At 35.4% G+C, this 14,762-nt stretch overlaps 2 protein-coding genes across 5 annotated transcripts; both read left to right on the top strand.

Annotated features, from left to right (window-relative positions):
• Positions 1–7,172: 7,172 nt before the first annotated feature.
• LOC129315820 (calcium/calmodulin-regulated receptor-like kinase 1) lies at positions 7,173–10,836 on the top strand. 4 transcript variants are annotated; one of them, XM_054959895.1, is made up of 10 exons: positions 7,173–7,604; positions 7,809–7,894; positions 7,987–8,028; positions 8,464–8,842; positions 9,011–9,164; positions 9,402–9,528; positions 9,639–9,724; positions 9,808–9,879; positions 9,964–10,164; positions 10,249–10,836. In XM_054959895.1, exons 4-10 carry the CDS (start codon positions 8,529–8,531, stop codon positions 10,576–10,578), a joined length of 1,284 nt encoding a protein of 427 aa, XP_054815870.1. In that variant the 5' UTR covers positions 7,173–7,604; positions 7,809–7,894; positions 7,987–8,028; positions 8,464–8,528; the 3' UTR covers positions 10,579–10,836. The 4 variants fall into 4 exon arrangements, with proteins under 4 accessions (XP_054815870.1, XP_054815871.1, XP_054815869.1 ...); XM_054959894.1 differs by lacking the exon at positions 7,173–7,604 and having other exon boundaries at positions 7,631–7,894; XM_054959896.1 differs by lacking the exons at positions 7,809–7,894; positions 7,987–8,028.
• Positions 10,837–11,611: 775 nt separating this feature from the next.
• LOC129316152 (50S ribosomal protein L24, chloroplastic) lies at positions 11,612–14,509 on the top strand. Its single transcript, XM_054960442.1, has 4 exons — positions 11,612–11,838; positions 13,354–13,392; positions 13,653–13,883; positions 14,119–14,509. Exons 1-4 carry the CDS (start codon positions 11,734–11,736, stop codon positions 14,317–14,319), a joined length of 576 nt encoding a protein of 191 aa, XP_054816417.1. The 5' UTR covers positions 11,612–11,733; the 3' UTR covers positions 14,320–14,509.
• The last annotated feature ends 253 nt before the right edge of the window (positions 14,510–14,762 follow it).

Below are 14,762 nucleotides of genomic sequence, written 5' to 3' on the forward strand. Positions count from 1 at the left end.
ATTAATTTTTTTATAATTTTTATAAATTGATTATTTAGATGAATTTTAAACACCCAAAACTTAATAAATTTTTTTTATAATTTTTATTTTCACAAATATAAAATTTAAAATTAACAACAGAAATTATTTTAAAACTAAATGAAGGGTCAAGATCATCTTAAAGATGATGAGCACGAAAGGCAAATCCCCAAAATATGCGGAAAAAGGTAAGGAAAGATAGAAATGCAACTCCAGAGAGAAATTAAAGAGAAAGGTATGAGAAAAGGAGGCGGAATATGTTCACATTCAGATACAGAACGGGTCATGAATGCGTCCATGTCAATGGCTTTCATTGGGCGGCTCCTCGTACGCCCCTAGCTAAAATCCCCTAAGGTTGGGTGCACAGTATAATGATGTGATATTTGTGGGGCAATCCGGAAGCTTCCCTCGTCTTTCCTATTTCAAACCAGATAAATTACCCACGACTCTGTCACACAGTTATAATTAAGTGCACTTTCCTGATTTCCACTTCTGTTGGAATTTTAACTTGTACGCATGCATCGTGACACTAGGATATTATTCCATCCACTGGCTGGATCTCACTTTATTGATTATATGAATTATGAACCGTTCAAGCTTATCTGATGTAAATAATCTTTTTGTATGTTACCTAGCAAATTAAAGAAGGAAACAAAAATGGTACAGGGGAATATTCAACGTGATCAGATTAAGTGGAGTCACATCCTTCCTGATTGCCTTTTATGCATTTATTTATTGTTGTTGGCATTGCAGTGACTTGATCTCTGATTAATTTGGACCCCTCCATCCTAATTAACTGTACCTTGCAATCTTAAAAGGTGATTTAAAAGAGATCTTATCAGAATGGATAAGTATGATGAACCCCAAACAAGATTAACCCCATGCTTAAATGATTTAAATTTTGAACTTTTTCCTAATTCTCTTGTTTTTTTCAAAATGAATTCATCAAGTTTACAATAAAAGTCGTGGTTATCATTCTTTTGGCCCGCACATTTGCTGAGATCGCTGAATAGCCACGTCAATCATTTAGTAGTTGACCAAAAAAGAAAATTTACAAGCGTGAATGAGTGATTAAAACCACTATAGACGAGCATGCTCTCGTCTAGAGAAAGAAAATTCACAATTCCACTGTTCTTAGTCTCATCCAATTGTGTTTAACGTCCTTACATGATGCATGACCAACATTATCTCTCAAAAAAAAAAAAAAACCCACACACACACTCAAGTACCTTAATTTTAAATTTTATGTAATATACAAAATAAAAGCAAGGAACAATGCAAAGCGAGCATGCTGTTAATTGATGGAGAGAAGGGAAAAAATCATAATTCCATTATGAGTAGTCTCATCTGGCGACAGAGGCAAATGAATCAAGGGTGATGCGACTCGGCATCCATGTACGGCGAGCCAGCATGACAACAAACATGGTCACAGTATACATACACAGTGCACGTCTTTATCGTTACTCAATTTAAAAGTCCAATTTGTCTTTCGTCGGTCATAATTTATTCCTTAAAAAATGAATCTTTCATTCATTTTTCACCATTCCGTTACATTCATCTTTCGCATCAACTGAAAATTTGTAGCAAAGCATTTCGCAGTATGAAGTCACCCATACACAATTAAGTTTTTGACATATTATGCGTCACTCTCTATGCACGTGATTATTACATACCCAGATTGAAGAGATCGAGCAAATTGCGGCTCCGATTAAACAAATCCCCCACGTGTCTTCCTCCGGACGTCTCTGTTTCCACTGTTGAGTCGGCATATTTTCTTCCTTTATTATTTCTTCAATTTAATACACGCACGCACGGTATATATAGTATTACAACATTGATCGACATGTGTGTAATTAAGTTCTTTTTAAGATGTTATATATACATTTTCTCGGTTTCTATGTATAAAATATTTTAAATTAAATCCTGTATATCAATAAAAGTTTATTATTTAATTAAACTCATATAAAAATATAATAATTTTTTATTTTTACCTTTAATAATATCATAATTGATATTATGATGGTAATAGAAAAAATATATAATTAATAATTTATTTTATTTTACAAGATAAGAATAAAATATTTAATTACTAGAAAATATTATTATTTCTTCTTATATTTTAAAAAAATAAGTTTATAAAAAAATATTTTATATATAAAAACGAAGGGAGTGTATATATATATATATAACATGTTTGAATCTAAATATCTTAATTATATTATAGCTGAGTACGGTACGCTTCGACTCTGTTCATCGCATCGTTCTTTAATTTAAAAGCGAGAAGCTAGCCCAAAATCATTTTCTTGCCAAAATGTATATAAAATATTATTTTATTTGGCTGGCCTGTTGTATTTTGTAGATTTCAAACAAGTGTATAAAAGATAAATATTCATTATATTGCAAAGAAATAATGCGTTGCATGCTGAAGTGAAATAAGAATGTCAAGCGCACGCAACCTTATATACCAATGATATTATTTAGGGAGAATGTCAAAAAAGACCCCCTAATAAAAAAAAAACCTCATAATGTTTGAAAATTTTACCAGTTATTAGGTACTGAATTAAAATTAAATTTCTAACAAAAATGATAAAATTGTTTCTTATTTAAATGCACAATATATACTAGCTAAGACCATGTATTTATTCTCACATTGTATATTATTCATTTATTTATAAAATACTATTTATTTTTTTATTTTACTTATTCATAACCTTTTAAATGAAATCAAGTAAATGTAAGAATACAAATAAGTAAAGTGAAGAAAATTAATAATATTTCATAAATAAATGAATAACATGTAATATGAAAATGAATAAATCATCTTATTTAGTGTGTGTTGTTCATTTAAATTATAGGGAATTTTATTATTTTTGTCAAAAATTTAATTTCAATTTATTACCTTATAATTGCAATGAATTTTTTTTAATATCTTTGGTCAAGGGATCTTTTCTGACATTCTCCGATCCTTGAAAAAAAAAATGGAGTTATGAGAAAGATATATAGTATGGCGTGAAGTGAACAATATAGTATAATGCATGAATACATTTATAACATATCACGTGTGAAATGCAATAAAAAAAATGTAGGTAACATGTTGAATGCTAACATCTGAAATACATATGTATATATGTTGTTGATGAGACGTTAAGAAAAGGAATGAAATGAATTCCGGTCGACATGGGAGCTGAGTTGAGAAGGGAAAGGGAAAAGAATCACGTGCATAATTGGAAGTGTCAAGAGAAAGCAGCGACGGTGACGAGACTGCGTTCCCATTACACGCCTTTCGAACTTGTCTTCGTGCGCGTGGAAAGTATCCGTGCCACGTAATGAAATCCGGGACCCACAAGTTCCTTGATGCGCTGCGCTGTCCTTACCTGATTGTGCAGCCAAACGAGCGGGACCCGGTTTTAGACGATAATCGCAACTGCTTTGACCCTTTCTTCCACGTCCCTTTGACTTAGTCCACCTCCTCTCCAGTCTTCACTCTATCCGTATTTTAATTTTTACATTACATTATTTCTTCATTAATTATTTTTATGAATAATATACTCATTTCTATCTATCCATTTTATTATAACATGCCAGTTACTCTCGTCTTCGTCATTAATCTAAATAATATGGTTTATTAATTTATATATATTAATTATATTGACTACAATTGATGATTACTGCATTCACTTGATTTAAATATATTAATTAATTTTAAAATTATGTATTAATTATTTTTAAATTTTCAAGTTCCACAAAATCAATTATTTTTGTCAAAAAATAATTCATACACTTGCTTTTAGTTCAAAGACTGGAAGCTGATTGGACAGCATTTAAAAATAAAGAAACAAGATCTGTAATTTTTTTTTCTTTTTGAAAAAGCTGCGAGTTATTTCAAAAATTAATTTTCTATATATATAATTAGTAGTGTTTTATTTAGTCTGTTACATTTCAAGCAGTGCGAAAGTTGTCATTGATCGCTTGGAGTCCAAGGTATCATTAGATGGCAGGTCAGTTTTAGCTTGGCTACAAAATGACACGGCAACGCAAATCGTTTTTTCCCCTTTTACCAATAACTTAAATGATTAACATTCATATGAAAAAAAAAAAAAGTATTTAAGCCTGGTTTATGTGATAATTATAGAAAAATAATAAGAAAATTGTAAAAAAGCAGCTGTACTTCGGTCTGAAAGTGAAGAATTCTGATGCTTGGCCTGGCGAAGAAAAATGCACGGGCGGGGATTATTGAGGGAAGCTAGCTCTACCCCATTTTTATACACTCCTTCTACCCTCGCTCAATTTATTGCATTACTCATAGTCTCATATAGTTTTCAAATATATTTCTGTTGATTGAGAAATTTGAACGCTGATATAATCATTTCATATAAATAACAGTGCTCTCCTTGACAGAGGAGATCTTCTAACGACATTCATGACTTTTTTTTTTTTTTTGGGTCAACCTTGCGTGTGCGCGTGTGTGTGAGAGAGGGATCAATGTCAGCAATTGTTTTTTATTTTTTGGGGTACAATAAATTAACTTGATGATCACAGAAATATTTTATATTGATTCAATTAGGCCCAATTTTCAACATACAAAGTAGGCCCGTTTGTACTAAATGAACCCAATACAGAAGCGAGTGGTCTTTCTGGGTAGAGACAAGCAGTCGTGAATAAGAAAAAAGTAAAGGCAGAAGCTAAAAGTTGGCCCAACAACAACATTTTTGGGCGAGGGCATTTGACTTTAGGGATCGCTTCAGAGGGGAAAAATGAACGTTAGATAATAAATAGAAATAATATATAAAAAAGTTTTTTTATTAAAGTATAATTTATCTACGAAGCATAGCTTAGTTGCGATTTTTTTTTATCAAGACATTCCTAGAGATTATCAAAATATACCAAACATTGTTTTTGAGATATTTCTTCATATTTCATGTTTTCATAAGTATTTTACTACATTTTAAAGTTTATATAGTGTTTCCATAATTAAGTCATGATGTCTTTTTTTTTTTAAAAAAAATCAAAATAACATTTCATTACACCGTAAACGAGCCTCATGATTAAAAATCTATAATGAACACAAACAACACAATTCATTTCAGGCTTTATATGCAACTTATAGAACCCATGATATTGTACGATAATAGCATGCAAACGACAGGAATATAAATTGGAAAACATGTTCCAACCCACTTGGCCGGTTCACCTATAATCAACTGCATTTTTCATATGTGTTTGGAAGTATCAAAATAAAGTGAAAAGGCAATGCTTAAATTGGCTCCCATGTTTCCTCATTCCAAGGCTAATCACCACCAAATATTGCAATTTTCCTTCTTTCAGTCGACTCACCTCAATCCAATGTCCAGTTGTCGCTTTGCACTATTTTTCATTTTGGAAATGGACCCACACGATGATCGTTTTTGCCCCATCTTTTCAAAAACATAACCTTGATATCGTCATCCCAAATCTAATACACGTATACAACAACTTCGCCGCTCCCATGTAAACATTTCCTTCTCTGTTTTTTTCTCCCCTCTTTTTTTTTGAATTGGACCCACGTGGCCGTCTTGCTTTAAGGACGTTCAGCCATTCTAGTTTAAGGAATGAGAACTGAGATGCAACTAATCAACCCTTGCCTGAAAGGTGCACTGCAGTTGTGTATTGCTTTAAAAAAAAAATTAGATACTGATACAAATAAGACACAACTAAAACAAGTTTCATCTTGTTCCTCCCATAATGTGGTAGGAGGATGATAATAAAAGAGGCAAGAATTCCCTATCAAAGTATGCAAGTATCTAGCTAAAGAATCAACTTTCCTATTATAATGCCTGGTAATATATGAATAAAATAGAATTGACCCTTCTTAAAAAGGAAAAACTGAGCTTGATTGACAATATCCTTAAAAAGATAATTAGCATCACACCCCTGACAATGAAGATAATAACGTCAGAGTAGTCCTCAAAATTTTAACCTTAGAGATATTTCTCTCCCAACAGATAATTAGCCCCTGTATAATTCAATGATACTACAATTGTTTTTATAGTGAGATAGAATGACAAATAAATAAAAGAAAAACCTAAAGTTTGAAGGTCAAAAAGTTAGAATATAAGATAGAAGAGAGGTGGTGGTTATTTAAGGTAATGAAATTTGTGCGGATAAGATCATGAGGTTTGCTTGGAAACTTATTTTGATTTTCATAACGTCATGAACATAATTAATCTTAACCACAGCCGTAAAGACTAATTAAATCAAAGTCGCTTTCATGAAGATAAGCCGTGGGCTTCATTTTGCTTTCATCCCCCTTGCTTGCTTCCTCTCCTCACTTCCCCTTTATTTCATTTCACATTTAGGTGTGTTAGGTCGACAGTTCATAACCTCCTTTCCCATAATAACTCCCATTATATTTTTTTTCCAAAACATAAAATAAAACTCTAACATGTACCTCCATACTTTTATGTTTTGCGATGGATTCATCTTGCAATGTGCACTTAACATGAAAGCTCTAGGCATTTCTATAGGCAAGGAAATAGGTGGTAACAGAATTTTCCTATTGTTTTCTTGGATGATCCTTCTGGCGAACAATGATATGGGTGAAACACTGAAAGTCATCCCAGGGAGATTTTGACGGCACATGAAACTTGGCCAGGCAAAAAAGAAGACTTGGTCTCACTGCAATACGGAAGACACTAATTGATAGTTAAATAAATCAAGACTGAGTTATCTGTACAAGTAAACGAAACTATACATGAAACAAGTACCAGTACTGTATAGAATGAATTAAAATAGGAATTAATGGCACATGGGAGAGGGAGGCCCGGGGGGGTGGGAAGAGAGGAGTTGATGTCGAAATAAATGGGAAGGGAGAGGGATCAAAATCAAAACTTTTTAGGTTATGTTGTCATTGCAACCAAACAAGCTTACTTCTCTGGATGAATATAAACACAGATCACCTTCCATTAATATTCTATACAGCAAAGAACTGGACCATTTGCTAGAGTGGAGCAATTTATTTATTGTGCCCGAGGAAGCAAGAGAAAAGTAACCAAGTGGTCCATCAAATTTCAAAGAACCTCCATTAGAGGACCCACGTGTCCAGCTTATTGTGGGCCCTGTGCGCCTATTATCCCAACCTGGATAGAATTCCCAAATGCTTTGGCCTGAATAATTCCCAAATGTCGCAGAACAGGAAGGTCACTTTGGGAACACACAAAATCTCTAATGGCGCTTCTTTCATGCAAATTCTTACCTTCTTTATTTTCTTTTAAATTTTTTATTGGGGAGCAGCGACTTGTCATTTTGTATTCTGTGGAGAGTATTAACTGTATTACCAGTTTTATTTATTTTTTTTCTTTTTCGTACTGTTCAATGCCAATTGATGCAGCAGTTCAAAGCACAAGGCTCAAGCCTGTCTACTGTGTTCCTTCCTTCCTTCCTTCCGTCAGATTCTTTGCTCTCTGTTTGGTTCTTGGAATCTCATTCAAAAGTGTTTGATTCCTTCTCACTGGCACTCCCGCACTTCTGGTTCCGAGTTTCAATTCCATGTGGCCAACCTTCCAGAACACTTTAACTGCTTCAACTTTTTTTATCTCCCGGATTAACCGGTAATTCCTGGCCCAGAATCTCTTAATTGTGTTTCAAGTATTTTTAAAAAAAAATGCTCTTTTTGCCGGTCAACTTCTTCTTTCTTTTTTTGTTTCGATCTGTAATAAGTCTGCTCTGTTCCGTGCACTTTGTATTGGTATGTGGATGCTTGCGTGGGCTGGTTCTCTTTTTGTATTGTCCTGTTTGGTTGCCGAGAAAAAAAGCCGGGTTTGCTGAAAGCAAAGGAAAGAGAAACGTTTGCTGCATTTGGCCAAGAGGCTGTTTTGCTCGCAGTAGGAATTTATCAACGGTTCGAACCAATTTTCATCAATCTGATCTTCATCCTCCCCCCTATGCTCTCTCTTTTTTCTGTTTTCTAACCGGAAAATCTATGTCGACTAGATACCGGATCAGGGGTTACACAGAAAACCACAGTGACTTTAGGTAGGTAGCGCATCGAGCTTCTTTCTTTCTTGTTCTGCTTATTCTACAAAATTCCTTTCTCCTACCGAGAAATCCTTGGTTCTCCTGTATTTATGTGATTTCATGGGATTGACTTTTGAAGTGGCATGGAATATTCACGTTTGAATCATTCGTATCTGATTTGTTTAGTGTTCAAAATATAATGCATATCAGCAGTCAAAATTTTCAACCCGAGACTTTTATCCTATGAACGCCGTAAGGTTTTTCTGAGCACATTTTCACATTTTGGGGCATATATAAACTCTTTGAATGGCTTATAAACAGCGAACTCCAAAGTAATAGTCTCCAGTTGACCGCTTAATATTCAATTCAATAAACCAAGCACCACAAAAAGAAAAGCTTAATATTTTGTTTGTACCCTCTGCTATGTCTGATAAATGTCATGGCTTTTGGCAGGTCTGTGAATGGATGGGATTATCAATAAGGAATAAGCAATCAAAGCAAAACGCGAGAGAGAGGAGATGAGGGAGGAATCAACAGGACTGATCATTGGGATTTCAATAGGCGTTGTTATTGGTGTCGTTTTGGCTATTTCTGCACTTTTCTGTGTCAGATACCATAGTAAGCGCTCGCAGATTGGGAATAGCAGTTCAAGGAGGGCGGCCACGATACCCATCCGTACAAATGGTGCTGATTCTTGTACCATGTTATCAGACTCAACCTTAGGCCCAGAATCTCCTGTTAAGTCTGGACGTAGTGGCATGTCCTTCTGGTTTGATGGCTTTAAGAGAAGCAACGTCGTTTCAGCTTCTGGAATACCCGAGTATCCTTACAAGTATGTCTTTCTTCCGAGGTTTTTTCTTCATGTTCCTAGTATAGCAGTGCTTCATTGTGTGAAGAAGGACTACTCGGTGAATTTTTTCCAAGATTTGAGTTCACACTTCTGTGATTTTGATATTTCATCTTATTGTCTTTCTGTTTAACACTTTCATTTTCACTTCAGGGATTTGCAGAAGGCCACAGGTAACTTTACAACTCTCATAGGACAAGGTGCATTTGGTCCTGTATATAAAGCTCAAATGTCTACCGGCGAGACAGTTGCAGTTAAAGTTCTTGCAACTAATTCTAAGCAAGGAGAGAGAGAATTTCATACAGAGGTTGGGTTAATTATAGCTAACTATTTACCTCTCAAGTCATTCTCTGATACAATTTATTTATTTGTTTTTACTTCTGGAGGAAAAATGTGTCCGAAGTGGTCAATCGATGAAAATTATGGAGAGTGTCGGACAGCAGTAGTACACAAGAAAACATTGAAGTTTTGTGAATGAAAGTTGTGCAGCTTTTTTGTTCTCACACGATCTACTTTTCGTGTGTTCTTGAATGAAATATTTCAGGTAATGTTGCTGGGAAGGCTGCACCATAGAAACCTGGTTAATTTGGTTGGATATTGCGCAGAGAAGGGACAGCATATGCTTGTATATGTCTATATGAGCAAAGGCAGCTTGGCTTCCCACTTGTACAGTACGTTAGCCTCCAGACTCATTTTGAGTTTCATGTTTTATCAGTTTAAAAAAGGAAAAAACGAAAAGAAGGAAGCTTCAATAATGCACTCTTGTTGACCCTATATCCAGGTAAAGAGAAGGGAGAAATGAGCTGGGATTTGAGGGTTCACATAGCTCTAGATATAGCGAGAGGCTTGGAGTATCTTCATGATGGGGTAGGTTGATTTCCCAGTTACTGATATGCATCAACCCATACATAGTGTTTATTTCTTCACAATCCCATGTTATGCCACCTCAGGCAGTTCCTCCGGTAATCCATCGAGATATCAAGTCTTCTAACATTTTGCTAGACCAGTCCATGAGAGCCAGGGTAAGTGTTGTAAATTACGTTTCTCTAAATGACCAAGTGAAATCTTGCCGTGGAATTGTGAGTTAATGCTGATGAACCAAGCAGGTTGCTGATTTTGGACTCTCAAGAGAAGAGAAGGTGGACAAACATGCAGCCATCCGAGGTACCTTTGGGTATCTAGACCCTGAGTACATCTCCTCGGGAACATTCACCAAGAAAAGTGATGTGTACAGCTATGGAGTGTTGCTTTTTGAACTTATAGCAGGCAGAAATCCTCAACAAGGTCTAATGGAGCTAGTCGAGCTGGTAAGAATAAGATCGGTGTGTGTGTGTGTGTGTGTGTTCATTTCTGAATTCTGAGGGTAATGGAAGGTGATGGTGGATGAACAGGCAGCGATGAACAGCGAGGGGAAAATGGGGTGGGAGGAGATAGTGGAGTCAGGATTAGAAAGTGAATATGACGTGCAGGAGCTGAATGAAGTGGCAGGGCTTGCATACAAATGCATAAATCGTGCCCCAAGGAAGCGACCATCCATGAGAGACGTCGTGCAAGTGCTCACAAGAATCCTTAAAACAAGGCAGAGTAAAAACCGTCACAGGAAGGGATTGTCTTTGTCTACTACCGCAGATGAAGTCTCCATTGATGTGGATCACCCTGAAGCTAGGATTCACCGCAGAGATGAATCTATGGATAGTGCACCTGACACCTATGATGTGTAGAATAACAATGCTCTTAACTTCTTTTCTGGGTTACTTTTTTTTTTTTTTTTTTACTTTTCAATTTTGGGTTTTGCTGTCATATATATGTGGTCCTCCTAGGCGAGTCGAGTTTAATTTTGGGTTTTATGGCAAACCTGTTTATGCCCTGCATTCTCAACTGTAATTTTCTTTTTGTAACATGTTCCTTTTTTGTGAATTTTGTTCATTTTACCTCTTTGGGTTGTTTTGGAAATATTACGCTCTTAAAATATTACCTCATGAATGCAAGTGAAGATGAAGGAAGGGGGTGGGGTGGAAGAAAGATTCCATGCCCCCCAGATTTCTGTATCTGATTTCCTTTTCAATAACTGCTAATGAGTTGTGCAATGCATCACTTGGATTTTTTTTGCCCCCGGACCTGACATCACTTAGAGTTGACTATACTAATTCCTTAAAAACTTTGTAAGATTACATTACGCCCTAAAATATTTTTATCTAGAAAATGACATCCAGCTGCCTTAATATTTCCAATCTACCAAAAGCTTTTTTAAAAAAAATCATTTTTTGTCTAAAGTTAACCTTTTCGGCATAAATGTATTGTTTCTCAAGAAAAATATCTAATTTCTTTTATTGAATTTCAAAATCACATTGGTTAAAAAAAAAAAAGCAAGAAAGAAAGAATTTCAAAATCACAAATGCGTATCATTTTCCTTGCACTATTCTCATGAATAAGTTAGCAAACGCCACAGAAACGCAAGGAAAAAAAATAAAATTGCTTAAAAATTAAGAAAGAGCTATTAATGAAACTTTTATACTTATTAAAAATATAAAAATTAAAATAATAAATATTTGATAACATAAATTAACATTAAAAAACTGTCCAATTGTACTTAAGTTCACTGAATCCTGAACTCCGTACTTTATTGTCCCACAAAAAATAAAAAGGAAGAAGACGACAAGAGATCAGGAGATTGGCATAGATTGGGCCAAGCTCAGCCCACATCTTAGTACCTCAAACCATTTCGAGAGCAACCGGCCAAGGACACGTCGTCGTTTTGAAGTTTTTCCCTCGCACTCGCAGGTCTTCCCTGCGGATAATCCATTATCACCAAAAGGGGACAGAGAAGCAGAAACAAATTCAAGCCTCAGTAGCCATAGACGGGGAAGCAGTGAAAAATGGCTGCCATGGCTGCTCTTCAGAGCTCCTTCACCTATCTTTCCCTTTCCTCCAACAGTTTCATGGGGCAACGTCTCTCCCCTATCACTCACTACCCCGTTCCGGTACGTTACAATATTCTGTTCCCAGCCATTTTCCCAACTGTCTCTATTCTCTTTTAGTGTAACTCAAACGTTTATTTCGTTTAAATTTCACTCATAAACTATAGTGGTATTTTCTGGCTATCTTTCGATGGGTCTTTCACATTAGGGAGCAGCTGTGTTTGTGGGTAATTGGTTGTCATTGCCAATTTGTTTCGGGACTCCCATTTGAAAATTGGCGATAATGCCAAACTGTGTCTTTCACGAATTCTAATGCGTCGTGTGTGTTTTGTTTGATTAGCGGGTTGCGATAATTACATTGTACTCTCTCGTGCTTGGTTATCTACGATACGCTCTCGTGCTTGGTTATCTGCGAATTTGTTAAGCTATCTTTGTCTAATATACACCTATTATTCAAGTTTCGATATATATTTATTTGTGCTAGAATACATTGCCATGTTTTATATAATTAATATCCCATATCATAAAAGTAAAAATTAATGTGTTCGACTTGAATATGTCATCTTAGAGCTCTATATTCACGTTTGTTTCCTGGTTCCTGGACTGTAATTAATAATCCCTGATATAAAGGTCAAAAATTGATTAATTGGTTTGTTCAGAATGGTTTGAGGGTTTTTTCATTTGTCAAGAGAGAAGTAAAGTCCTAGTACTTGTCAAGTTGGATTCAGATATGGTGCAGTTTAAGATTAGAAACTGCGATGAAATGCTTGTCTACAAGGTCTCCATAATTTTCTTCACTTGTCCATTGTCTAGCTCCTAAAAAAATTGGACTTGCAGGAGGACTAATAATTCATGGTTTCCTGGTGCAATTTTTGATTTCGTATCTCTTCGAGAGATGAGATGAAAACTTGCAAAAGTCTTATGTTTGGACGTAATTGGAAATTTTGAAATACCAAGGGAAGTTAACAGATACTGGGGGGGGGGGGATATCATAGATAGAGCTTTCATCATAAAGATGTAGTCCTTGGCGAGTGAGCCAATTAGCATATTTGTCAACTTCCCTTGACAATGGCATGCGGTCAAAAGTAACTATCCAATAACGCATTAATAATTCCCTGACTTATCTGATAACATTGATGAGCTGGTGGATTTGGAGTTTTTGCTGTTGAAAAATCTTAGGGCCTTGGTAGAATCTGTTTAAGCCACAATTTTCCAGCGACCCTTATTCCAGTTGAGTTCAGGACCTTTGAGATAATCTGATTGGTCAATGACTTTCAATATTCTAATTCTTTAAATTTCTTTTGCTGATCAATTTGTTGCAAGATGTTGTTGCAGTCATATTATTCTTATTTTTTGTCAAGTAACAAAGAACAACTCGATAAATTTCATTGCCATAATAATGAGATGACTTGTTGCATTGAAGAAAATAAGTTCTTGATTACTGTATCTTCAAAATTTCATTGTGGCATCCAAAATGAACCCTGAAAAACATTTCATAAAGATTATAAATAAATTTTCATTCACATGTAGTTCACATATTGGGAAGACTAATTTAACATCATTTGTTGTTTCATGCAGGGCAATTCAACAGAGAAGCCATGCCTCACTGTAATGAGGGTTAGTTTCTGATTCTCTTCTGTTGAAAAACAAAGTGAACTAAAAAAATTAAGGAATGCGAGATGGAATGGACACTATTTGTGAGATGAGATCTGAAAATGCCCTGCTGCAGTCATTTGCTGTTTGTTATTTATTGGAGACATTCAAATTATGCCAATATGATGTAGAATATTTGCTAATATCCTTGTGTGTGTGCGCGCGCACATGTTTTGCATGTTTGTATGTTTGTTGTGTAAGATTTCCTGTTCCTCCTCTGACAGCTTAAACGATGGGAGCGAAAGGAATGTAAGCCAAATAGCCTTCCAGTCTTGCATAAAATGCATGTTAAAGTTGGGGATACAGTGAAAGTAATATCTGGACGTGAAAAAGGTAAAATTGGAGAGATTACTGAGGTCTTCAAGCATAACAGCACTGTCATTGTGAAAGACACAAATTTGAAGACAAAACATATGAAGAGTAGAGAAGAGGGTGAACCAGGGCAAATCATTAAGGTAGGTTCCATCACCCTTTCCTGAAATAATGAAATTAGTGTTCGTTCGCTCTTTGACCTTTGTATATTCTGGAAAGCTTGGATGTGCATTGACAGCGTAAATTTAACACGTGCACGATCTTCATTTACTTATTTGTTCCCAAGGATGACTAATAATATCACCTACTGCATGGATTTGAATTTGAATACATGTTATGTTTATGCTAATTTTGGGAAGTGTTTTATTTTTTTCCAAGATCGAAGGTCCCATCCACAGCTCAAATGTGATGCTATACTCTAAAGAACAGAATGTGGCAAGTCGTGTGGGCCATAAGATTCTTGAGAATGGCAAAAAAGTCCGTTACCTAATAAAAACTGGAGAAATAATTGACACGGCAGAGAATTGGAAGAAATTGAAGGAGGCGAAAAAGAAAACTGAAGAAGTTGCTGCTTCATAATTTGACGGGTTGAGTTGATGCCTTCGCCAATATTGTTAACTCTAAATGTACTTAATACTGTTTGGTATTTAGTGTATATTTTTTGGTCTGTATGTTCATTTCCATATACAAACCCGAGTGGAGATTAATTGGTTTATTATTAATTGGCTGTTTTTTTAATAATTGACCCTCCTTGAGAGAAATTGTCCCAGCTTGCACCTCTGAAAATAGTACGGACATTATCCATTGCTACGCTCAATTCTCAAATGCAAAAGATCTTATTATTGTTTACTATGCTGCTAGTGTGCGATGTCTCTCCACGATGTTCACACTGCCCGAGAGTTTCTGCGATCTATACTCTTTAAGTCTTGACAGTACTTCTCAGTTCTCAAATATGTAGAGGTAATGATTGCCCTTGTTAAACCCGCATGTATTGTTTTTCTAGATACCTATGTCAATATCCC

This window comes from Prosopis cineraria, unplaced genomic scaffold (assembly GCF_029017545.1).
Source record: "Prosopis cineraria cultivar Desert tree isolate PC_DT_omini unplaced genomic scaffold, ASM2901754v1 PC7, whole genome shotgun sequence".
In the NCBI taxonomy this organism is placed as follows: domain Eukaryota; kingdom Viridiplantae; phylum Streptophyta; class Magnoliopsida; order Fabales; family Fabaceae; genus Prosopis; species Prosopis cineraria.